This window comes from Haliotis rufescens, unplaced genomic scaffold, assembly GCF_023055435.1.
Source record: "Haliotis rufescens isolate VD_foot unplaced genomic scaffold, xgHalRufe1.0.p SCAF_2, whole genome shotgun sequence".
NCBI lineage: Eukaryota > Metazoa > Mollusca > Gastropoda > Lepetellida > Haliotidae > Haliotis > Haliotis rufescens.
Window position 1 is genome coordinate 22479475 of NW_025963890.1, and position 26092 is coordinate 22505566.

A 26092-nucleotide genomic window follows, 5' to 3' on the forward strand; every position below is an offset into this window, starting at 1 on the left:
TTCAATATTTACTATTTCTGACCAATCACAAATATTGTTATATATCTCTATTTGTGAATGATCGGAGGGACATAATTGACAAAACATGGCTGATTCGGGAGGTAGCGTCGACTTGAAAGAAGAAGAAAACAATTCCTCCACTCAGTCGGAGGACAATGTCAAATTTAGAGATCCATTACTAACTGGTCTTGAAAAAGATAGTGACGATGACGGGGTAAGGAAATCATAACTAACCTATCTAATATGTATTTGATGTCATTTGTAAAAACGGGAGAGATCCACCCCCTTGTGTTTTTGTTTATTCAATATTAATTAGTCTAATTATGTACATTTTGCAGACTAATGCACATAGTTTCATTTTCATCTTAGCAGCCATGTGCTAATGTCTACGTATGTGCAAATGCTGTCATGTTTTTGAAGACTTATCTAAATAATCGTATAACTGCTGAAGGGTGATTTTGAAGCTAATGTAACTATTGCCCCAGTACAGGTATACATAGGCCTAGAAGCAATCAACTTTGGAAAAACGCACCACGTACATTTGGCATTTGCAACCATGTAACTCTCATGTGTATGTAGGCTACTGCATATTGCCAGGTGAATTTTTTTTATAGCATTGGACAGCTGTTTGATAAACTGCCATGCCAAGAAATTACACTTACAAAGACAAAGATCGTAGATGAAATTGAGATCAGTGGAGCAATTAGCATACGCAAGAAGTGTTGATACAACTGTGTGAACAAAGATTTCTTATAGTCCATTGAGAGAAACACCTAACAAATTATGTAAACATGTGAAGTTCTTTGTTTTTTATTTTGTTTTGCATATGAATTATAGATGTCTTCCTTACACAAAACTTAAAAGACATAGTAAACAGTTGTATTATAGTTAATAAATCATTGGTTTAAACTATATTTTCAAACAATATGGATTTAAAGTTCCCTATTAATCATGTAAAGATATATACTGTTGAAGGATGTTCATGCATGTTCTATTTATGTCTTATTATTGTCATGACGTGTACAGTACACAAACAAATGAAAGTTTTGAAGTGTTCTATCATAACAAGTCTGAATCATGTTAATTGCAATAACCAGGTTATGGTTCAGGAGAAATATCTATGCTAATAAGTTTTTGTTTGACATTTTTCATGAAGGAGCCTCCAGAATAATACTGATTATTGCTGTAGATGTTTAAATGGTGAAAGGAAATAATGTTTTTAATCTTATTTTAAAGAAATCAGATCTTTTACTCATCTGTGTGAGGATCAATGGACACCTCCATAGGAGGTCGTCAGGTGAACTTTGTAATCATCCAATCAGTATCGCGGCTTCTAAATTCTCTGCAAAGCATTCAAACGAGCTTCCATATCCCGAAAATGAACATAAACGAAATGCTGTACCATTTTATTATTATTGATGTTATATACACTATCTCAATCTCATTAAGATCAGATCTTTACTCTGGTATGATGTCTTTCTACGTGAAGATCTGAGGACACCACCACCTAATTTAAGTGAATGATGTGAGTCTTGAGTCAGATGTCAACTTTCTAAAACAATTCAGCTTTATTTTTAAAGCACCTTCCTTCAAAAATAGGATTATAAGCTAAGCGCCTTTGGCATATTTGTCAGAAAAATTGGGAAATATATGTAATTTGTTGAAAAGTGGAATGTTCTTAAAACTCCTTATTTACATCATTACGGGGGTATTTTATTATTTTATCCAATGCAAAAATGTAAAACTAAAAAAATCAAGCCTCTTCTTGTATATTGATCCTTTTATCAGTGAAATACAAGTCACCTCTGCAAAGCAATAACATTAGTTATAACTATATAATGACATGAATTTTACATTTTAACTTTCCCTTTTGGGAATGTTTACTGACATTTGCTGCACACTTGGGGCCAAATATCAGCCTCTGAGCTGGTCTAGATTAATCCTTGGTATTGGTAACCCAATTGTTTTGAAATATATCGCCTAAGCATAATAAGTAAGTTATCATTCGGGTAATCCCCCATCATGAAATGTGGGAGAATGATATAAAAATGGGTGCTGTCCCTCCTTCCATCCGTGCATCCGTCCCATTGTGTTTCCGGAGCATACGTTAATTTAGAGACCATTCAATATCTTATTACAGAACTTTGCACATGTATTATACACATGCTTAACTGGAGCCTTTTCATGTTTTGGTATTTCTGATAAAAATATTGTGTTTCCATGGCAACAAACTGGACTTAGATTCAAATATGTGTAGCGTTCCTTTCCGGAGCATAACTAGGAAACCGTTTAATATTTTATTAGGATACTTTATATATGTTTCAAAATACATGCTGATGTGGTGCCTTTTGATGTTTCGCTATTTCTAAACAATATATTTGTTGTTTTTCTTTGGCAACAAACCAGAGGTAGACTCAAGTATGCATAGCATTCGTTTCCAGATCATAACTCGCGAACAGTTTAATATGATATTATGAAGCTTTGCATATGTATCAAACACATGCTCAACTGGTGCCTTTTGCTGTTTCTTTGGCAACAAGTTGGACTTAACCCAAATACAGGTTACTTTCATCACCAGACTTTAACTTAAAAACCAGATGAGTTGTCGTGTTCATTTCTGGATCATACGAGATGTATCCATAATTTTTTCAAATATTATCAATGAAACTTTATATCCATATTAATAGAGTACTGAAAATGTCATGCTATTTTGAATTGTCTGCAAAAGGATCGATGCAGTGTTGTCCGAGAACTGTTGACATGTTTAACACTAGACAAAGGAACTTGTACAAGATATATGGTAAATAGTGAAAAATGTCACAAACCACAATTTACAAGTGGCACCCGATCAAGCCTAGTTCCTCACAGTGGGTTTAATAATTTTTTGAATCCTTGCAATTAGGTCATTCATGAAAAGTTCCAGTGAGCTTGTCAAGACTGATGCCGTAATGTTTTTGTTCAGGAGTTTACCTCCCTTTCTCCGTGTATATTCACTACTGTATGAACAAACAAACTTCTAATGTGCCCCATGGCGTGGATAATGATAACACTGTTTTCTTGGTTGTTTTTGTGACAGATGGAGAGTCTTGACCTGGATGCTTCGGCAAGGTCCGACATCACAGTGTCAAGAAGTTCCAGTCTGATCGCCAATTTCCGTCTGGACGATGACTTAGATGGAGAGACAAAGGACCTCTTTGTGATTGTGGACAATCCAGAGAAGCACACAGGAACAATCGAGTCATATATCACATTCAGGGTGTCCACAAAGGTGAGCTGTATTGACCTGATTTAGGAATAACAAGCATTAAATACTGTTGGATGTTAATGTGAAGTACCCAAGTAACCATATGCTTTGTTTGTGTCAAAAAATCTCAGACTTTACTGTCTAAGTAGAAAAATATGATAAATGTGTTATAATAGGGTGATGTAGGGAATGAGACACGCAGTATAGAACGGTGCTGTATACCATATGCAATATTGCAGGTTGAAATGGGGAGTGGGACATGAAGGACAACAAGTTGTCATATAGAATCTCACCAGAGTGTATTTTGGTATCAATTATATCAGCATGAGTGGATAAATGTATAAATGTTTTGCAAGATGTGATGATATATTTGATATGAAAAACACGATGGCAAGATTCTATTTATTATTCTATAGGTACATGCTGTAATGTTGATAATACGCGTAATATCTCATACATGTATACTCTACTAATTAGTAAACTTTCAGAATTATTGCTGTAGAGGGGATTCTGTTTTGATCCTACACATATGCTTATGAAAGGAATTATGTAGTGTTTTTACTTTATTTACAGTGAATATTGTTGTACTTTTCTTAAAACACATCATAACTTTTGAAGACTACTCATGCACTCACATTGTGGTGAAGTGCTACGACAGGAAGACAGTGATGTGGATGTGTAGTTTCCCTGTGAGGATTCTAAGGACAGTACTCTGACCCTGTGGGGACCTGTGGGGAGTTGAGTAGTTCCCTAGAGATCAGTGGTTCGGGCGGCCCAGTCTCTGTTTACAAGCCGCGGAGATATAGCTGGAACATTGCTGGCTACTGCATAAAACAACATTCACTCACTCATTCATTGTGTCAGGATTTGAAATTTGGTTCAAAAGTTGGATTTACTTAAAACTCCAAGTATGTTCATAAATTCAGGGGTATTTTAATATTTCATTCAATTCAAAAGTGTAAAACTAAACATTAAGGCCTCTTTTAGTTTATTGGTCCTGTTAGTTGTGAAATGCAGTCACCTCTGAAAAGCAATAACATAAGTTATTACCATAACATTATGACTTGGCAAATTGTTTGTTCCAGTTTGGGAAAATTTACTGACATTTGCTTCAGACTTGGGGCCGAATATCAGCCTCTGAGCAGGCCTAAATACATCCCTGTTGTGACCTTCTTATACCAGCTATCTAATTGATATATTGATTTAATCTGCAGACAACTAGAAGTCAGTTTGATACGTCGGAGTATGCAGTGAGGAGGCGTTACAATGACTTCCTGTGGCTACGACAGAGACTTGAGGAAAACTATCAGACCCATCTTGTGCCGGTAAGCAATTGCTTGAAACTACTACCAGAGATGCCAACCATTACGGTTTTGGGTTAATAGTTACAGTTTTGAGCCTACAATTACGCTTCTCACTCCCAAATCACCATTTATGTGTCATTTTTTTCATAAACTAGTAGTTTATTCTCCCTGCAGTGTTTTATTGTATGATAAACAACGACAATGAGTCATTTATTTCTTATATGATATATTAACATTACGTTCAGCCTCTTTTACTATGTTAGTAAAAAGTACACCCTTACAAATATGTACCTGTATTTAAATAATGAATAGGGGGATGAATTTGATCTTTCCCATGTATTCTCACAATTTTCACATTGATTATCTGTACCTTTTCTCACAATACTGATAGTCATATCTCTCCCACTTTGGAAGCAATCGTTCGGCCATTGCGTTTATCTATGTTGCCCAGGGTCATCTGTGAGGAACGACTCACTTGACAGTTCCGTCTCAAAATTTTTAAAAAATCACTGCATCAAAATGCGAGCACATGTTGGAATCTGCTTCAACTAGTACAAGGGTGAGAGGCTACAACAGGACCCAGGGTTCACACAGATTTCATAAGTGCTTTACCACGTCTGATGAAGAGTGCTTCTTTCTGCCATCTTACATTCAAAGTGCCGGAATTTTATTGATGATCCTTGATAAATAAAATCTTTCTAGCTATAACAAAATTGCTACTGAAAATTAATATCGATTGAGATTTAATGCGTTATTTACTTCCTGTCACTTACAACAAAGAAGAAAGACTGTCTATTATGGGTTACGTGAGTTAATTCCTTTGCGCATTGTATTGCTGAATATAGTTTAAATCAAAATCAAAATGAGGTTATGAATGTCAGATGGACCCATGACCAAAGCAGGGGAGAAAGTTTGCTTCAAATTGTGTTTAAATCATGGGGAAGTATGTTTTAATCTCACCTGGTTTTCAAAATTTCAAATGGACGAAACAAAAGACAGAAACAAGGCTTTGTGTAACTGCTGCAGGAAGGCTATTGGGAGAAAGTAGGGTAAAATTTCACTGACGAGGCAGTCATCACCAGTCATTGGTGGGATTAAATTTGCAGGACTTGGGCATCGTTTTACAAGAAAAGAGTCTGTGAAAACAAATGGTTTTCCTTGAAAAGTGCTTAAAAAGTGTTTGAATTTCGAGTCTAAAGATCTGTATGAACCCTGTGACTGCTGATTGCTAAATTATGGGATGTTAGGTTAGATGTTTCTTGATTTGTTCAAATTTGCCTCTCCATGTTTTGTGTTAGCCCTTGCCAGAGAAGCATACCTTGAAGAGAATGGACAGGTTCAGCCCCGAGTTTCTGCGTGTCCGACAAGCAGCCTTACAGAAGTTCCTGACCAGACTGGCCGACCACCCAGTCCTCTCCTTTGACAAGAGTTTCCATGTGTTCCTCACTGCTAAAGCTTGGGTAGGTGGTCATCAGTTAGTTGGTTCATAGCAATACTGGTGGGAATGGTTTCAGTTTTTGAGATTGAAAGTTGGTTTGAAAAAGCAGTCATTGGTTGATTTATTGTCGATTTTCAATGCAACTTTCCAGTCGCTGCAATTCTCTGTGCCAAGTTGAATCCCGGTTCACCCCGATTATGATTTTACTTTTGTAAGCACCATTACCGTGCTCGTGGGTTTCACTGAAGTGGTATACGTCTGAGACCTGCATCACTTCGGGATTTCCTCCTACATTAAGCTGACATGCCGTGATTTAACTGGAATACTGTTCATTCATTCACTTCCTCACTTCAATGTTATGAATTAGATAACAAAAATCTTAAATATTATTTTACCATGCTCTGTCATCTACTAGGAAACATTTAATACAATGTTACCATCTACTAGGAAACATTTAATACAATGTTACCATCTACTAGGAAACATTTAATACAATGTTACCATCTACTAGGAAACATTTAATACAATGGTTCCATCTACTAGGAAACATTTAATTCAATGGTACCATCTACTGGGAAACATTTAATACAACGGTACCATCTACTAGGAAACATTTAATACAATGTTACCATCTACTAGGAAACATTTAATACAATGTTACCATCTACTGGGAAACATTTAATACAACGGTACCATCTACTAGGAAACATTTAATACAATGTTACCATCTACTAGGAAACATTTAATACAACGGTACCATCTACTAGGAAACATTTAATTCAATGGTACCACCTACTAGGAAACATTTAATACAATGGTACCATCTACTAGGAAACATTTAATATAATGGTACCATCTTCTAGGAAACATTTAATACAATGGTACCATCTACTAGGAAACATTTAATACAATGTTACCATCTACTAGGAAACATTTAATACAATGGTACCATCTACTAGGAAACATTTAATACAATGGTACCAGGCCTTAAAACCTTGTCAATTATCATACCTTTGTTCAACTCCCCAAGAAGATTATTACAGTCAAATCCTGTTAATCCTACATGATTGATTGTATATGATTATGTTGGATTAACAAGTATGTCAGATAAACGAAATTAAGTAGTATCAACATTCATGATCGAAAATTGGACAACCACATGATAGATAATGAAACATGTATATTTGAAAAAATAATTAAAAAGGAAATATGCATACTGTTATGTTGTATTGTTAGCAGAATATGTTTTCTTATCATGCAACCTCGATAAACTTAACACAGAGTTGTATGACTGGTTCAAAATACTTTTGAATGTGTAGCCTGGAATGGAAGTCACCAGTTTAAAACTAGTGCCACAAAGGTTAAGAAAGCACCTATCTTATTGGTTAATGTCTACTTCCAGTTAGTCATTTCATTGGTCGGTCAAAGATCGTGAAAGGTCGTTCTGACATGACCTGTAATGAGATGACCTCAGTATTCTAGACTGTGATTAATCCTGTTTTGTTTATTCAAAGGATTAATTGTTCATTGTTAACAGACAGACAGTTTATTATAGTCTCACCTCATTACAATGATTTATACATACTTTTAAAATAAAAAAATTTATATCTCAAATACATATCATATGTAAAAGTATACAAGTATAAAATGTAACGAGCCACCCTATACAGGGTTACGAGAGACTTTTCATAAAAAGAGCATATTAAAATATAAATAAAAGGTACATAAACTACAACGCATATAAAAGTAAAACCATGAATTAAGAATAAAGGCAATCATATCTTTTAGATAAAATGTTAAAGCAGGTTTTGGCACTTAAATATATCACATAAAACTGGCTTTTCTCGGATCATCGAAATTCTTGAAATCATCTTCTACATCGCAACATTTTCTTAACAGTTCTTCTCTTTCGGTTTCATAGTTAGGACATCTTAGTAAAACGTGCTCTTCGTCTTCTATACCAACAGCACAAAATGGACATATTCTTTCATCTAGGGGCGTGTTTGTGTAGCATCCAGTCTCTACTTTGAGGGGCGCCACCCCACTCCTGAACTTGGCTAAAGCCAACCTGTATCTCCTCGGCATAGGGGTTCGAACATAATACTCCGTTTCGTAACCTTCCTTGAAACTGTTGGATGTTCTTAGCTTATTTCAGCCAATTCCTCTCTTTCCTTCCTGTCGTGAAACCTCGTTCCTCCAATTATCTTTAAATTGCTGCATAGTCTTATCTTGGAAGGTATTCACAATGTACTGACTTCCATATACTTTGTCCAGTGGTATAATGTGAGTTAGGCTTGATTCCTGGAACTTCTTGTGTAGTCAGAAAGTCCAGTTGGATTTTCGTCTTATTGCCCATTGATGACTCCACTTGAATATCTTGTAGTTGAGACGCTGATGGTCCATTCTCCTATGGCGCATGTATAGTCGGGTGACTGACCCCCACTGTCGCACTGTGGCCGGGTCCCAGATTAACGAGACTTGACTGTAATGAACAAATGAACCTTGCTCATTCACTCAGCAGTGTGGATGTGTTACAATGTCTTTCTGTTGTTGCAGGAGTTCCAAGCCCATAAGAAACAGGGGTCAGGATTTATCAGCCGCGTGACGGACTCGCTCCACAACATGGGGGCATCCTACATGATGAAGAACAGGCCCCCGGAGTTTATGGTGATGCATGAGTATATCCACACCTTCGGAGACAAAGTCTCAGTCATGGATCGCATCGCCAGCAGGATCGTCAAGGAACAAACAGGTATATACTGCTCAGAGTTTCTGTGTGGCCAGGAGGTTTGAGTGCGCCATCAATCTCCTTGAGAGAACAAGGGGTCAAACGATACACCATTGTCATGATACAATATGTATTGCTATACTTTGTTCTAGATATACGTATCAGGAAGCTGTCAACTGTTATCAACTTTTGGTATTTATTGCAAATTTGCAAATTAAATACAAAGATATGATTTCTTCCTTAATTCATACAAATAATATGCAAATCTACGGAAAAAAATCACATTGACCAAATTTTCATAGACACTGTGAAGAGAGGGTCATTGTTCTTTTTCTTTAAGGCAGGGCCAATATACAGGATTGAACTGAATTGAATTCTGGGTGTCTTAAAATACAAATTGATAAAATCTTTGTATAGGTTAGGTGTTTTTGATCAATCTGCCTGCATCGTTTGTTCAGAGCTGCTGGGAGAGCTGAATGAGTGGGCGCCTGTGTACACTCTGTGGTCTAATTCAGAGGAACAGCTCAGCGACACTCTTGTCCAGATGTCCAGGACTATAGAATCTACCTGTCAGATCCTCAAAGACATCGTAAGTACCTATATTCTACAACTCCTGGGACCCTTGGACCCCCTCTGTAAACCAGGGCCCTTTGTACCCATCAGGGGAATGTCCCCATGGAACCCCAGAGAAGGATAGCTTCCCTAATCTCATGGTTGTCATTAGAGGTGACTAAGATCAGTATTGTGAGGCCCTTGTGGCTGCTTTCTTTGGATGGTATATGAATGTGAAACTACCGAGGAAGACTGGGTCTTATCACCCTGATGGATACCCTGATACATCAAGCTGATGCTACACTATCAACCCCTGGTTTCCCTGCAGAATAATGGATATCATTCTTCTTCTGCTCTCATAATGCATAACACTGTTATCTTTTGTATGGTCAAGTTGTAATGTGTATAACTGAACTGAAGAGTGGTCATGTCACATTTGCTGTAAGACATTATCAGTACGGTATATTAGGGTTAAGGAACAGGTGAATTGGTTTATTTTGATCTGAGTTAGCACAAAGACTTTCAGTCTTAGTTCATTGAGATTTTGTCATTTGTTATATGTTGACGCCTCTCACTCACTCTAAGAATATATGAAACATACTTGTAAAACTGATTAGGCGATAGTTATGTTCCTCATTTATTGTTTTGTGTTGATGACACCCCTTTTTCTTTCTGTAAGTGAAGTGCAGAGAATGTTGTGGATCTACTGAGACTTGTGACGTGGTTATTTCAGATTGACTCCACGGATGACCAGCTGCTGCAGCCCGTCAAGGAGTACATCCTGTACACCGAGTGTATCAAGGTCAGTCCCACAACCTCCACAACACCCAGCTCCTGTCTGTGTTAACCCTGTAACACATACACACAGCTCCTGTCTGTGTTAACCCTGTGACACATACACACACCTACTGTCTGTGTTAACCCTCTAACACATACACACAGCTCCTGTCTGTGTTAACCCTGTAACACATACACACAGCTCCTGTCTGTGTTAACCCTGTAACACATACACACAGCTCCTGTCTGTGTTAACCCTGTGACACATACACACAGCTACTGTCTGTGTTAACACTGTGACACATACACACAGCTCCTGTCTGTTTTAACCCTGTGACACATACACACAGCTACTGTCTGTGTTAACCCTGTGACACATACACACAGCTCCTGTCTGTGTTAACCCTGTGACACATACACACAGCTACTGTCTGTGTTAACCCTGTGACACATACACACAGCTACTGTCTGTGTTAACCCTGTGACACATACACACAGCTACTGTCTGTGTTAACCCTGTAACACATACACACAGCTACTGTCTGTGTTAACCCTGTGACACATACACACAGCTCCTGTCTGTGTTAACCCTGTGACACATACACACAGCTCCTGTCTGTGTTAACCCTGTGACACATACACACAGCTCCTGTCTGTGTTAACCCTGTGACACATACACACAGCTCCTGTCTGTGTTAACCCTGTGACACATACACACAGCTACTGTCTGTGTTAACCCTGTGACACATACACACAGCTACTGTCTGTGTTAACCCTGTGACACATACACACAGCTCCTGACTGTGTTAACCCTGTGACACATACACACAGCTACTATCTGTGTTAACCCTGTAACACATACACACAGCTCCTGTCTGTGTTAACCCTGTGACACATACACACAGCTACTATCTGTGTTAACCCTGTAACACATACACACAGCTCCTGTCTGTGTTAACCCTGTGACACATACACACAGCTACTGTCTGTGTTAACCCTGTGACACATACACACAGCTCCTGTCTGTGTTAACCCTGTGACACATACACACAGCTACTGTCTGTGTTAACCCTGTGACACATACACACAGCTACTGTCTGTGTTAACCCTGTGACACATACACACAGCTCCTGTCTGTGTTAACCCTGTGACACAACACACAGCTACTGTCTGTTAACCCTGTGACACATACACACAGCTCCTGTCTGTGTTAACCCTGTGACACATACACACAGCTCCTGTCTGTGTTAACCCTGTGACACATACACACAGCTACTGTCTGTGTTAACCCTGTGACACATACACACAGCTACTGTCTGTGTTAACCCTGTGACACATACACACAGCTACTGTCTGTGTTAACCCTGTGACACATACACACAGCTCCTGTCTGTGTTAACCCTGTGACACATTCACACAGCTTCTGTCTGTGTTAACCCTGTGACACATACACACAGCTCCTGTCTGTGTTAACCCTGTGACACATTCACACAGCTCCTGTCTGTGTTAACCCTGTGACACATACACACAGCTCCTGTCTGTGTTGACCCTGTGACACATTCACACAGCTCCTGTCTGTGTTAACCCTGTGACACATACACACAGCTCCTGTCTGTGTTAACCCTGTGACACATACACACAGCTACTGTCCGTGTTAACCCTGTGACACATACACACAGCTACTGTCTGTGTTAACCCTGTGACACATACACACAGCTCCTGTCTGTGTTAACCCTGTGCCTTATACACACAGCTCCTGTCTGTGTTAACCCTGTGACACATACACACAGCTACTGTCTGTGTTAACCCTGTGACACATACACACAGCTCCTGTCTGTGTTAACCCTGTAACACATACACAAAGCTCCTGTCTGTGTTAACCCTGTGACACATACACACAGCTCCTGTCTGTGTTAACCCTGTGACACATTCACACAGCTCCTGTCTGTGTTAACCCTGTGACACATACACACAGCTCCTGTCTGTGTTAACCCTGTGACACATACACACAGCTACTGTCTGTGTTAACCCTGTGACACATACACACAGCTACTGTCTGTGTTAACCTCATGACACATACACACAGCTACTGTCTGTGTTAACCCTGTGACACATACACACAACTACTGTCTTTGTTAACCCTGTCACACATACACAAAGCTCCTGTCTGTGTTAACCCTGTGACACATACACACAGCTACTGTCTGTGTTAACACTGTGACACATACACACAGCTCCTGTCTGTGTTAACCCTGTGACACATACACACAGCTCCTGTCTGTGTTAACCCTGTGACACATACACACAGCTACTGTCTGTGTTAACCCTGTGACACATACACACAGCTACTGTCTGTGTTAACCCTGTGACACATACACACAGCTACTGTCTGTGTTAACCCTGTGACACATTCACACAGCTCCTGTCTGTGTTAACCCTGTGACACATACACACAGCTACTGTCTGTGTTAACCCTGTAACACATACACACAGCTCCTGTCTGTGTTAACCCTGTGACACATACACACAGCTACTGTCTGTGTTAACCCTGTGACACATACACACAGCTCCTGTCTGTGTTAACCCTGTGACACATACACACAGCTACTATCTGTGTTAACCCTGTAACACATACACACAGCTGCTGTCTGTGTTAACCCTGTGACACATACACACAGCTACTGTCTGTGTTAACCCTGTGACACATACACACAGCTACTGTCTGTGTTAACCCTGTGACACATACACACAGCTCCTGACTGTGTTAACCCTGTGACACATACACACAGCTACTATCTGTGTTAACCCTGTAACACATACACACAGCTCCTGTCTGTGTTAACCCTGTGACACATACACACAGCTACTATCTGTGTTAACCCTGTAACACATACACACAGCTCCTGTCTGTGTTAACCCTGTGACACATACACACAGCTACTGTCTGTGTTAACCCTGTGACACATACACACAGCTCCTGTCTGTGTTAACCCTGTGACACATACACACAGCTACTGTCTGTGTTAACCCTGTGACACATACACACAGCTACTGTCTGTGTTAACCCTGTGATACATACACACAGCTCCTGTCTGTGTTAACCCTGTGACACAACACACAGCTACTGTCTGTTAACCCTGTGACACATACACACAGCTCCTGTCTTTGTTAACCCTGTGACACATACACACAGCTCCTGTCTGTGTTAACCCTGTGACACATACACACAGCTACTGTCTGTGTTAACCCTGTGACACATACACACAGCTACTGTCTGTGTTAACCCTGTGACACATACACACAGCTACTGTCTGTGTTAACCCTGTGACACATACACACAGCTCCTGTCTGTGTTAACCCTGTGACACATTCACACAGCTCCTGTCTGTGTTAACCCTGTGACACATACACACAGCTCCTGTCTGTGTTAACCCTGTGACACATTCACACAGCTACTGTCTGTGTTAACCCTGTGACACATACACACACCTACTGTCTGTTAACCCTGTGACACAACACACAGCTACTGTCTTTGTTAACCCTGTCACATATACCCACAGCTACTGTCTGTGTTAACACTGTGACACATACACACAACTACTGTCTTTGTTAACCCTGTCACACATACACACAGCTACTGTCTGTGTTAACCCCGTGACACATACAAACAGCTACTGTCTGTGTTAACCCTGTACCACATACACACACCTACTGTCTGTTAACCCTGTGACACAACACACAGCTACTGTCTTTGTTAACCCTGTCACACATACACACAGCTACTGTCTGTGTTAACCCTGTTACACATACACACAACTACTGTCTTTGTTAACCCTGTCACACATACACACAGCTACTGTCTGTGTTAACCCTGTGACACATACAGATAGCTACTGTCTGTCTTAACCTTGTGACACATGCACACAACTACTGTCTGTGTTAACCTTGTGACACATACACACAGCTACTGTCTGTGTTAACCCTGTGATCACGGAGACTAATTCTTATACAGGCATATACACAGGCATGTTTACACACATGCATACACAAAGGCATGTTTACATACATGCATACACACAGGCATGTTTACACACAGGCAAGTTTACACACAGGCATGTTTACACACACACATATACACAGGCATGTTTACACACAGGCATACACACAGGCATGTTTACATACACACAGGCTTACATACACACACGCATACACACAGGCATGTTTACATACACGCATACACACAGGCATACATACACACGCATACACACAGGCATGTTTACACACACATACACACACGCATACATACACAGGCATACATACACACAGGTATACATACACACACACATACACGCATGCATGTTTACACACAGATATTCACATTGACATACATATTCACAGGCATACAAACATAGAGGCATACAAACACAGATGCATACAAACACAGAGGCATACATACACACAGGCATACAAACCCGAAGGCTTACACACAGGCATACACACAGAAATACACAGGCATACACACAGGCATACATACACACAGGCATACAACACACAGACATACACACAGGCATATATGCATGTTTACACACCGACATACACACAGAAATACACAGGCATACACACAGGCATACATACACACAGGCATACAAACACAGACATACACACAGGCATATATGCATGTTTACACACCGACATACACACAGAAATACACAGGCATACACACAGGCATACATACACACAGGCATACAAACACAGACATACACACAGGCATATATGCATGTTTACACACCGACATACACACAGAAATACACAGGCATACACACAGGCATACAAACACAGACATACACACAGGCATATATGCATGTTTACACACCGACATACACACAGAAATACACAGGCATACACACAGGCATACATACACACAGGCATACAAACACAGACATACACACAGGCATATATGCATGTTTACACACCGACATACACACAGAAATACACAGGCATACACACAGGCATACATACACACAGGCATACAAACACAGACATACACACAGGCATATATGCATGTTTACACACCGACATACACACAGAAATACACAGGCATACACACAGGCATACATACACACAGGCATACACACAGGCATACAAACACACAGGCATATATGCATGTTTACACACCGACATACACAGGCATACACACAGGCATACATACACACAGGCATACAAACACAGACATACACACAGGCATATATGCATGTTTACACACCGACATACACACAGAAATACACAGGCATACATACACACAGGCATACACACAGGCATACACGCAGGCAAACATACACACAGGCATGTATACAGGCATACACACAAGCATGCATACACACCAGAATACATACTGGAACACACATAAGCACTGTCAAATGCATGCACACAGACCTACTTGCAAACACACAATCATGCACATTGGCTTAGATAAAAATGTGCATACAGATGTACACAGATGCGCACAGCACACATGCAGCCACGGATGAGGAATATGACAGTTAACTCTGTCATATAGGGTTTCACCTGACCCAAGAATGGACGCAGAAAAAAAATACAGTGTCCCAAGGGATGCACAATAATATTCAGTGTACCTACAGTGCATAAAGAGCAGATTTGGGTGTCTGTCATTTCCCCCAACATTCATGACCACAGTCCACAGGATCACTGATTCTAAAGGCTCTAAAGTGATCATCAATACCCACAGTACACTGGACTAACTTTCTTGGACCCTCATATTGCCGACAAGGACCCTTAAACTTAAAGTCAAGGTAAAACCCTGGCCATATGACATGTACACTTGTATTTCCCCAGGCTGTGCTGCGCCGCCGTGATGCTATGCAAATGGAGTATGACATGATTGTTGAGGAACTCAACAAGAAGAAAGATGAAAGAGAACATGTAAGGAAGATTTTGTCAGGGACCTTTGCATGAGTTGATCTCTATGAGACAAATAAAGTTTATACCTAGATTAATGCCTAGTCTCAGTGTACTTTGGTGACAATATCTGCTTCCATGTGGGGATTCATGCCATGCTTGTTGTAAGGTCAGACTAATGATGACTGGGAGGTTCCAGTGTGTTACCTACCTGAGTAGGTGCCATTGTCCCCCACACCAGAATTGTCGCATGCGCTATCAACCACTGGTTTGCCTGGCTCAGACATGGGCCCTGTTTCCCCAAGTGATCGTAGCACTACAACTGTCTCTATGTTAAAGTAAAGGAGTTGTAATTGTTGTAAGTCAATGTTAAAGTAAAGGCGTTTCGATTGTCATAGCGCTACCATTGTCGTAAGTCTATGTTAAAGTAAAGGAGTTACGGTGTTCGTAGCGCTATGATCACTTTGTTTTTTATGATTGTCGTAGTACTATGACTGTCGTAACTCTATGTTAAAGTAAAGGAGTTTGTGAAATGGGACCCTGATTATTTGCATGTTGGTGTGATATAACTCAGACATTGTTCACTGAGTTTTAAGACAACATTCACTCTCTCGCTATTACTGGTATTTCTGTCACGACTTCTGATAATTCTTTTAGTGGTAATTTCCCTCTTGGCTTCCAGGTGAAAATATCGGACCAGACATATTCTATTGGTGCCTTCCTTGGGAAGGACCCGGAGGATGTTAAACAGCAGAAGCAGGATAGGCTGGAACAACAGATAGCTGATGTAGGTTTGTCTGCCAGTAGGGTCTCCATGGTGGATTAAGGGTTACAATTGGTTCCCAGTAACCCAGGTTTGCTGTACAAATTGATTTAATGGATTAGGCGGTCAAACTGTGCGAACTTGTTGATTGCATGTCACCGTACCCTGACGGTGTGGATCGTTACTCATAATATCAGCCATTGGATTGTCTGGTGCTCACTTCATAACTTACAGCCTGCTGTCACACTGCTGGAATATTACTGAGTGCTGGAGTGTGGTGTTAAACAACAAACAAACACAAACACCTTTGAGACAGAATTACTTATCAATAGAGAACTTTTTATTTCTATATCAAACTGTGGTCAGTAAAACAGAACTATTTGTTTTGTTAAGCCGAAATGATCAAATTTGTCAGAAAATGCCACTATCAGCCAGATAGCAGTTGAATGTATTGTACACGCCTGCACAATGTAACACTGGGGAAGGATTGTGCAAATGTAATATGTTTATAGAGTAGTGGACTTGAATCTTTTAGTAACATTCCTACTCTTGTTGCCCATTTGCCCTGGTGTCCCCTGCCATCATATTGATGGAATATTGCTAAATATCTTCATTCACTCACTCCTGATGTTGTCATGGTAACAGCTGCAGCGCCAGATGGAAATGCTAAATGACCGGACAGTGGTGGCGAATGCGGACTTGAAGGCGGACATGGAGCGATGGCACAAGACTAAACAGAGGGACATGAAGGACAACTTGGTCAACATGGCCGACAGACAGATACAGTATTATGAAAAGGTGAGTCATTGTCCATGTGCATCTTATTGTGTGCATCCCTGAGTTGGGGAGATTCCACTGGGTCTCGTGTAAGGATGTGTGTGGGACTGGGCGAGGTCGGCGCCATCTTGGCTGAAAGACCTGTGATCTGGATGTAGATCGGATTGGGTGATTTCCTAATCCATGGTAATTCATAGTATTTCAGACACCCTTAATATGGCAGATGGTCAAAGCAAATCACATTGTTTATCGAGGTCCCCAGCGCTCTATTGCTGGTCATAAGAGGCAACAAAATTGTATTGTGTGTGTCAAAATATCAACCACTCTGCTATGTTGTGTGTAATTGTGCAACTACATTGTGTGTGATTGTACGAGGGCTGGTCAAAAAGTTCTAAGCCTGACTAACTTTCAACTATGGGCCATAACAAAGTGAGCTGGTCAATGTAGTACCTTTTTTTTAGTAGTTCATTGCAAGTGTATGTGATCTGTTGAGGCCGTTTGTATATTAGCGACAGCCAGTTGAAAGTGATAGGGGTCCAAATGGACACACAAATGAAACAGAACGAGTACCGAGCAGTCATCAAGTTTTTGACTTCAGAGAAAAGTATTCCCCAAGAAATTCATGACCACATGTCACAAGTGTATGGGGATAAGTGCCCTAGTTATTCCACTGTTAGATGTTGGGCAGCTGTGTTTAAGGCTGGGAGAACTTTTTGAAGATAGAGATAGAAAAACTTATACTGTCAGATAGACGTATTACATTGGTACCTTACATTTGTTAACTTGAGGAAGACACAGATCTAAGAAGTGGCTCTATTGAAACTACTATTCATGAACACCTTCAAATGAATAAGATATCTACTCATTGGGTGCCCAAGTTTCTAAATTCTGATCTTAAGGAAAAAAGAACTGACATTGACAGAGAAAATTTAGAGCTAATTAAGGAGGATTTCGCAAATTCAAAGAGAAATTAGTGACATGTGATGAAACATGGGTCTACCACTATGATCCAGAGTCAAAACGTCAATCCATGGAAAGGCACCATTCCACTTCTCCGGCACCAAAGAAATTCAAGTCTTCAAGATCAGTGAAGAAAGGTATGGCCACTGTATTCTGGGATGCAAAGGGTGTGATCCTTGTTGATTACTTAGAAAGTCAAAAGACGATTACCGGTGCCTACTATGCTGATTTGCTTCATCGCCTGAGAGACACTATCAAAGAAAAGCTCAAGGAATGCTGACTGCTGGAGTTCTACCACTTCATGACAATCCTTCTTCTCATACCTCTTGACTTCCAAAGGCTGCTGTGCAACAATGTGGGTTCAAAGAGCTTCCTCACTTCCTATACTCGCCAGACCTGGCACCAAGTGATTTCCACCTCTTTCCCACACTGAAAGAACACCATCGTGGAAAGCGCTATGATGACAATGATGCCCTCAAAGCTGCCGTAAATGGGTTTTTCAGGGTGGCTTCGGAAAACTTCTTCCTGACTGGAATTGAAAAGCTTCACTATCAATATGAGAAGTGTCTTGAAAAGCAGGGAGATTATGTTGAAAAATATAATTAAAAACACTTTAACAATTGTTGATTTTGTTAGTTAGGCTTAGAGCATTTTGACCAGCCCTCATATCAGTGACAGCTACTTGTTTTGATGAGGAAATGATTGATAGAGTTAATATTTAGTTTTCATGTTTGAACTCTTTAACTGGTGGCAGATGGACGGCTAGAAGGGGAGGATAATTACTGGGTGGCTTAGTATTCTTTACGCAAAAAATAACACACTTAACGCTAAAAAAATAAATAATCTTGGTTCTCACGCACCGCCCGCTTCATCATAAAGTCCGCCACACGTTTCATTTTTATTTCATTTTTTAAAAACCTAAAAATTCTTAGATATTCCCAATCCAACAGTAGTCAAATACTGTATTCCACTATTTTACTAATCATAGAATACATTGATGTAGGGAGGCCCTGTCCCAGGTTGATTGTACACAACTTTTTATTTGGTAACACAGCTGTTTATTTGGTTACGTACTAGTGTGAACAACCAAAAAATCAAAAACAATCAGGGAAATATCATGGAAATATCAGGGAATTTTGGTGAAGAAAAAAAGTGGAATTATGTCTGTTTGTGATTGTATCACTGAGTTGTGTGTGATTGCAGTGCCTTGCAGCCTGGGAGGATGCTATCAGGGCAATCCAGACACCGCGAGAAACCATCACAATACCAGATGACAACCTACAGAAAACTGAGGACACAGACAATGTGTGTGCAGACACAACATAGAGACACAGTCACCTAGATGAGAGATTACTGCTTTAAAGTGTGTATATTATAACAGGCACTAGATGATATTATCATACAGCTGCATGCTTTAGATGTCATATTGAAAGTTCTCATATTATCCTGATTATGGTCAACTTGGTGTAGTATTGATTTGAAGGACTTGAAGTTGAACCTGGTACCAATGTATTTCTTGCTGGACTTTTAGTTAAATGTGACAGGCAAAGTTTTGTCTATTTTGAAAGATGATTTTGTAACTATGAAGTAAATATTAAACGTATAATGTAAATTTTTATAATTGCATCCAAAATGTTTGTTTAAAAAACGACTGCATATTTACATTTGTTTATTGTGTGGATATTTCTTCTAGTCATATACCCTATTCATAATGGCAAGGATGTTTTACAACCAAGTAATGCTGAATAGGGCATTGTTGTTGATGGTATTACAAATATGGATCCCGGGTACCCTTTTGTATACAGAAATGTACCCTGTTCGAAATCAGAATATAGAAATGTACCCTAGATGGTCACTGGGTGCCATTGGATGAGGCCATTCAACAGTGCACAAAACTGGTTCTCTGCAGACTTTAGGTAAGCCAAACCACTGTATACAGTACCTGGGGTACATTGCTGCAATAACATGTACGAATATGACCTTTTCAGCCCAAATAATAATCCTCACTCAGGGGCCATCTTGTGTGTTTCTTCCTCAACTGTTTGACCTTGATCTACAGTAAGATTGGAGATAATTGAATTTGGATTCAATGTTTTTCACAAAGTACAGCATTTTATAAACTTTTCTTTTTAGTGTGCAGCAAGAAATGTTTGGTGTAGAGTTATCTCCCCAGGTTGTGTGTACATACACTGTTGTGCCCTGCCCTGACCTCACAGCACGATACCCTGGTTGTGACCTCTGTTGTGTTAGGTATAGCCAGTGATCTCATTTGTCCACACAAAAGACTAGTTTATTTGTTCTTATAATGTGTCTTTGAAATGACCCAGTACTCTGAGAATGTCTCTAATCAATTTGTCATCACATATTTTCTTATGAGATGATTTGATAGTGTGATACTGTCAACATGCAACATTAAAACTGAATCTAGTGGGAGATTTGATAGTTGGCGTGATAATATTGGAATGAGTAAACATTTGATAGATATTTCAAGCACCTACATGCAAATCACTCGTTTAAAGGTGACATGATTTCTGTGGTACAAATACCCCCACCAAGATGTCAGGTGAGGGTGGACTTCCCAGGAGGTGTTCGAGCATACTGTATATTAAATCATCCACATTCATAGATACATCGTATTGTAAGCAATGGAATTAAAGACATGGTCAGCCACATTTGTGAACTTCCTGTACAACATATAGTCATTTTCTTTCAAGATCAAGGATAACTAATCAAAGGTAATTTTAAGGATCACTTCAGATCAGTTGTGAGCAAAGATCACACACATAATCAGATAGTCAGATGCCATGAATAATTCATGATGCAATGATAGGACTACCTTTCAGTCATACAACATAGATGGACATCTTGACTTTCTTAAAGGGTGAATAAGCTCAAACAAAGAGGCACTGCTAGCAAACTTGATTCAAGCCAGGCTACAGTAAGGCATACCATAGTTGGAGCCAGCATGGAGGAACTGTTCAAATAACCTTCAATTGTTACTTTCAGATAAAAACTTTTATCATATAATGGGTTGGTTTCTCGGCATGATAAAGCCAATGGATAAAAACAATATCCGTTGGGGTCATATGTGGATAGAGATGCAAATATCAAAGGTCAAGTAGGGACTACTTTCAGTGTTTATAAACAAACATGGCGTCGCCCTTGTCATGCGGCGATCGAGTCAGAATTAACCATCGGGAATCTGGATAAACTACAGGAATAATTGCTACCATTATCAAAAGGACAGTCTAATATACTGAAAATCAGTGTCTAACTGTGACGTAGCTAAGGCATTTTATAAGTTTTGGCAACTTTGGAAATATAAATTTCGAAACAATTTTGCGGGGGCACTAGGCCTAGCCAAGAGGAATCAGTGGCCATATCTGTGCTTGTAGACCTCTGCGGCTTGAAACTTTTTCCATAAATTAAAGAGTTGGATTTAGCCGAAATATGTTTGAATTGTTACCTTGTTTTGTTTTGGCGCTGTGTGTACATCTGACTGCACTTCTTAACGTTATGACAGGACAGGCCGACTGTCAACAATGTCTGAACATGGCCGTGACGTCTCATAGACCAGGGTTAGAGTAGCTTCCCTTTGACAAAGGGCAGTTACTCTAGCGGAAAGACCGATGGATTGCCGCGAAAGGCAAGTAAAAACAATTGTTGTTTTGCGTATATGTTGCTTCGGCACTGTATAAGAAAGAGATTTCAGTTGAAACTACATTGGCTACTGTCACTGTCCGACTGACACATCACTTACCCTGTGACGTAATAAATATTAATGCGCGCATAACAGGAAAACTCGCAATGTTTCGGCAATGTTTGTGAGAGAGGGGAAGCTATTTTCAAGCACAGAATTAAAGAATGACAATATATGATAAAGAGGTTATCACGCTTGTGTGTTTTTCACAAACACACTCGTGTGATTACCTCTATGTCTTGTCATTTTCACTTCAGTGCACTTCAGTGTGAATGTAGTGTCAAAGTCAGGGTAGCTTCACTGCTTGTGATTGACCTTAATTGATGCTCACTAATTTTAACAGACTAAATCTTCTGTAATGACAGATGCATTTTATTGTTAAAGGTGGCTGACATTACTTGACGCTTGTCAGTTTTTAAATTTATCTCTAGAATGCGTAAAATTGCTTTGCTATATGTCAATTTGTTAAACAAAATTTGTTATTCACCTGCATTCTTACTCATGAATAGGCATATGGTAATAGTTATTGTTGTTAATACAATATACCCGTGTTTGTCGGACCATGGTCCACCTGATGATACCTTCAGGATATATTTCTTGGTTGTTACCTTACAAATGTTTGTCTGAATTGTTTATCTAAATATATGAATGGCTCTTTATTGTTTGTTTTCTACTGCCAGCACCATCAACAACAACCTCAGCTGTGGCAGCAGTCCTGTCTTAGTGAAACTCTGTTGCCATTATTATACTGAATAGAAATTAATATTATTTCCTATTTGTGACTGCCACCATCCTCGCTTATCCAAGTTTACATTCTCCATTGTATTATGATTTACACCCTGGACCAATTCACCAGCAATGCTTCATTTTGGTAGTGATGTAACCAGCTCCATCTCTCTTACTGCTATTAACTTAGCAGAGAATTTCTCTCAGCTCAAGAGCATGAACTCCACAACAAAAATACTTCTTCCAAATGTGAGTGGCGCATATATCTCCAGTCAAAATTTCAGCCTTGTCCAAGTGAGTCCTCAATATGTTTAAAGGAATCAGGAGAACATGTTACGAAAAAAGCTTTACCGGGTTACTGGGAGTACGAAGACTCCTTATGTCACAAGATGTTCAAGTCAGATCTGTGACGGCACACAAAAGTTGAGTCCTGGTGAAATCGCCATATTTCAATCATGAAAGAAAAGAAATAATTTATTTGGATGCCGATTTGACCATTGTGTCATTCAAACTGGACTCTAAACAAAGATGTGGATGCGAACAGGTCCAGGGTATCGATCATAATAGAATTGTTATTTAATACATTGCATAACCGAGGATGTACTGCCACTTGATGGGTTCCCTGGCACCATGACCTTTGTCTTTAATTCTCATGTAAGGATGCAATACATTTTGAGTGTAGATTGGTACCAAGTCCTGTGTTCACATCGTGCTTGAGCTGTCCAACAGATGATTTGTTGATGTATAATTGTACATACTTTATCCTGTACAAACAATTTATTTATTAAGGTCATGTGAACTGATTTGATCTCGGGCATACCATGCCTGTCTTTGTTGTTTCTAGATAATTCTTCGTTGTTAATGATTGTATTGTGATAATTGTTGGAATCAGAATGATCATATCAGGTGTGTTTGTGGCTGAATGGAGCCTAAAGAACAGGCTGTTTGGTTTCAATATGGAGGTTAATTTGTAAGAAAATAACAGTGACATGAAATAATTTAAAGTCTGTAGGCATGCTAGGCTGGGTAGTTAGCTTATGTTTTAAAGGGTTATGTGTGCAATATTGAAAATACTACCAGTCAAAAAATATTTTGATCTAATTTCACATATTTATTTAAGTTTTGCAAGGGTACTAAAATTTATTGAAGCTCAAACACGACCAATGCTTTATTTATGTTTTTAAATCTTGTATTTGCTCAGAAAAATGCAGTGAATATACATCTGTCCACCTAGGAATTGCGGGTTTACTTAAAGTGCAGTATGTGCCCTATTCCTATATATATTGAGAGAGAGAGAGCGAGATGTTCAACCATCCAAGTGTTCAAGGTTTGTCATGATATCTAGATAAGACAGCAATAACAGCAGACCTAAGTTGATTAGATCAACTACATTCACCGAATGAGTTATCAGCTGTGCGAATCAGCTGTCTAAACCAGCTGCACCACCCAGCTGCAGTGCACCTCCCTGGTGTTGAATCTAACAGTCGCTATGGCAACTGGGTGCTGGGGAGTTGTGATTCCTGAGTGGACTGTTGACTTGTTTATACACAATTAAACCTAGTTAATCTGGACACCTTCCTAACAAATGTCCTGATCTTCAGTGAACCATCAATTTAAACTTACTGGTTGCCAGCTATGGTGCCTACTTGATTTGAGGCAGGGGTGGCCATCTTGATTGTGAAGTACAATGTTGTTCACTGTTTTGGTTCTCTTTTCTTGGTGCCTTGTGATAAAGACTGGATGTCTTGATTAATGACCCATCATCCAGAATGCAGGGTTTCAAGACAGACAAGGTCTCTCTGTATGTATTTTTTCATCAAGCTATAACTGATGTTTATGGTAGATAAGCCCATTTCCCTACCAAGATCTTCATGCTCTGCAGTTATTATAAAGTCAAGCTGTAATTAATTGGTTGGCATTTTTTTTTCATAAATTCTCAAAACTCATTTTTTAGTCATGACTATTTTCCAGATGAGAAATATATGAGGAATCATGTCAAATTTTCAATTCTTTTCATAACAAAATGGAAATGTTTTTGGTCATGCTAAATGACAAGCCAGATTCTATTATGCACAGCGTGTTGTAACATCAGTAGATAAGAAGGCTGTGGTTTGCATGTTGGCCAATCCTACATCCTGACCTGTTTCTTGTCCAGGTCACTGTTGTGAAAATGTATATAATAACATCACCCACTCGGAAATACTGCATCTCAAGTGTCAGGCAGTAATTTGTGGCTTACTGTTAGCTATAGACTCATGCTTGTAGGTCTATATACACCTGGAAAAAACATAGGCACAATTCCTTAGTATTTTCGTGTATCCTAAACTTCTGTGGATCTTTTAGAAATATATTCATATGACCTTGATATCATGTTGATGAATGCCTAAGATTGCCATCTCTTGGGCAGTGGTACACACTCTTCCTCTGGATGAGAGCAAGTGCTGGGTCATGTCATATGATGCAAAAAAGGTGGAGGAAGACCTCCAAAGGATAGTGAAATAACTATTCCCACAGATCAGTTAGAAAACATGTCATAAGATACTGTATTCGACGTAATAAGCACCCCATTCTAATAAGCGCCCACGGCAATATTTGCTAATATATTGGCTAGTGAACACTCCCAATTAGCACCCCTTTGTGTATGATACGCACTTGTGTGTTATATGCACCCTTCAATTATGGGCAATTAAATTCTGGAAAAATATATCTGTCGTGTATAATATGCACAGACTTTTCGTTTGTATCATTTCAGGTAGTCAGCATAAACCACGAAATTTACGATCTTTCAACTGTTTTTTTCCACCAAAATAATAATAATATAATAAAATAATAAGAGCCCCTTATTTCTAATTTTGAGAGCACCCTGGGCGCTTATTACGTCGAATACGTTAATCAATTTCAGTTTCTGTATTTCATTGAATTTGTCATGTAAACTAAACTAAATGTATTTCATCATAAAATTGATAAAGGATACAGTTTAAAAAAAGTTTTATTTTATTTGGGGAAATATGTGTTGAGAAGTGCTTAATTCTTTTCGATGTGTATATTTACTGTCATCATGGTCATGTTTCCATTAATCAGTTGCTGACATAACAGTTGTAAATATCTATGAAATTGTGTATACAACCTCCATGTAGAACCGTCATGATTGGAGTTCTGTGTTAGTCGTGTTGTGGACTGTTGGCAGCAAAACCATCAATGAGTAGA

General features: G+C 39.3%; 1 protein-coding gene across 1 annotated transcript; it reads left to right on the top strand.

Annotated features, from left to right (window-relative positions):
- Positions 1–53: 53 nt before the first annotated feature.
- LOC124111992 (sorting nexin-30-like) lies at positions 54–24869 on the top strand. Its single transcript, XM_048399755.1, has 12 exons — positions 54–214; positions 3077–3268; positions 4459–4569; positions 5847–6008; positions 8543–8738; positions 9173–9303; positions 10000–10068; positions 15897–15983; positions 16642–16746; positions 17368–17520; positions 19663–19822; positions 21983–24869. Exons 1-11 carry the CDS (start codon positions 86–88, stop codon positions 19783–19785), a joined length of 1458 nt encoding a protein of 485 aa, XP_048255712.1. The 5' UTR covers positions 54–85; the 3' UTR covers positions 19786–19822; positions 21983–24869.
- The last annotated feature ends 1223 nt before the right edge of the window (positions 24870–26092 follow it).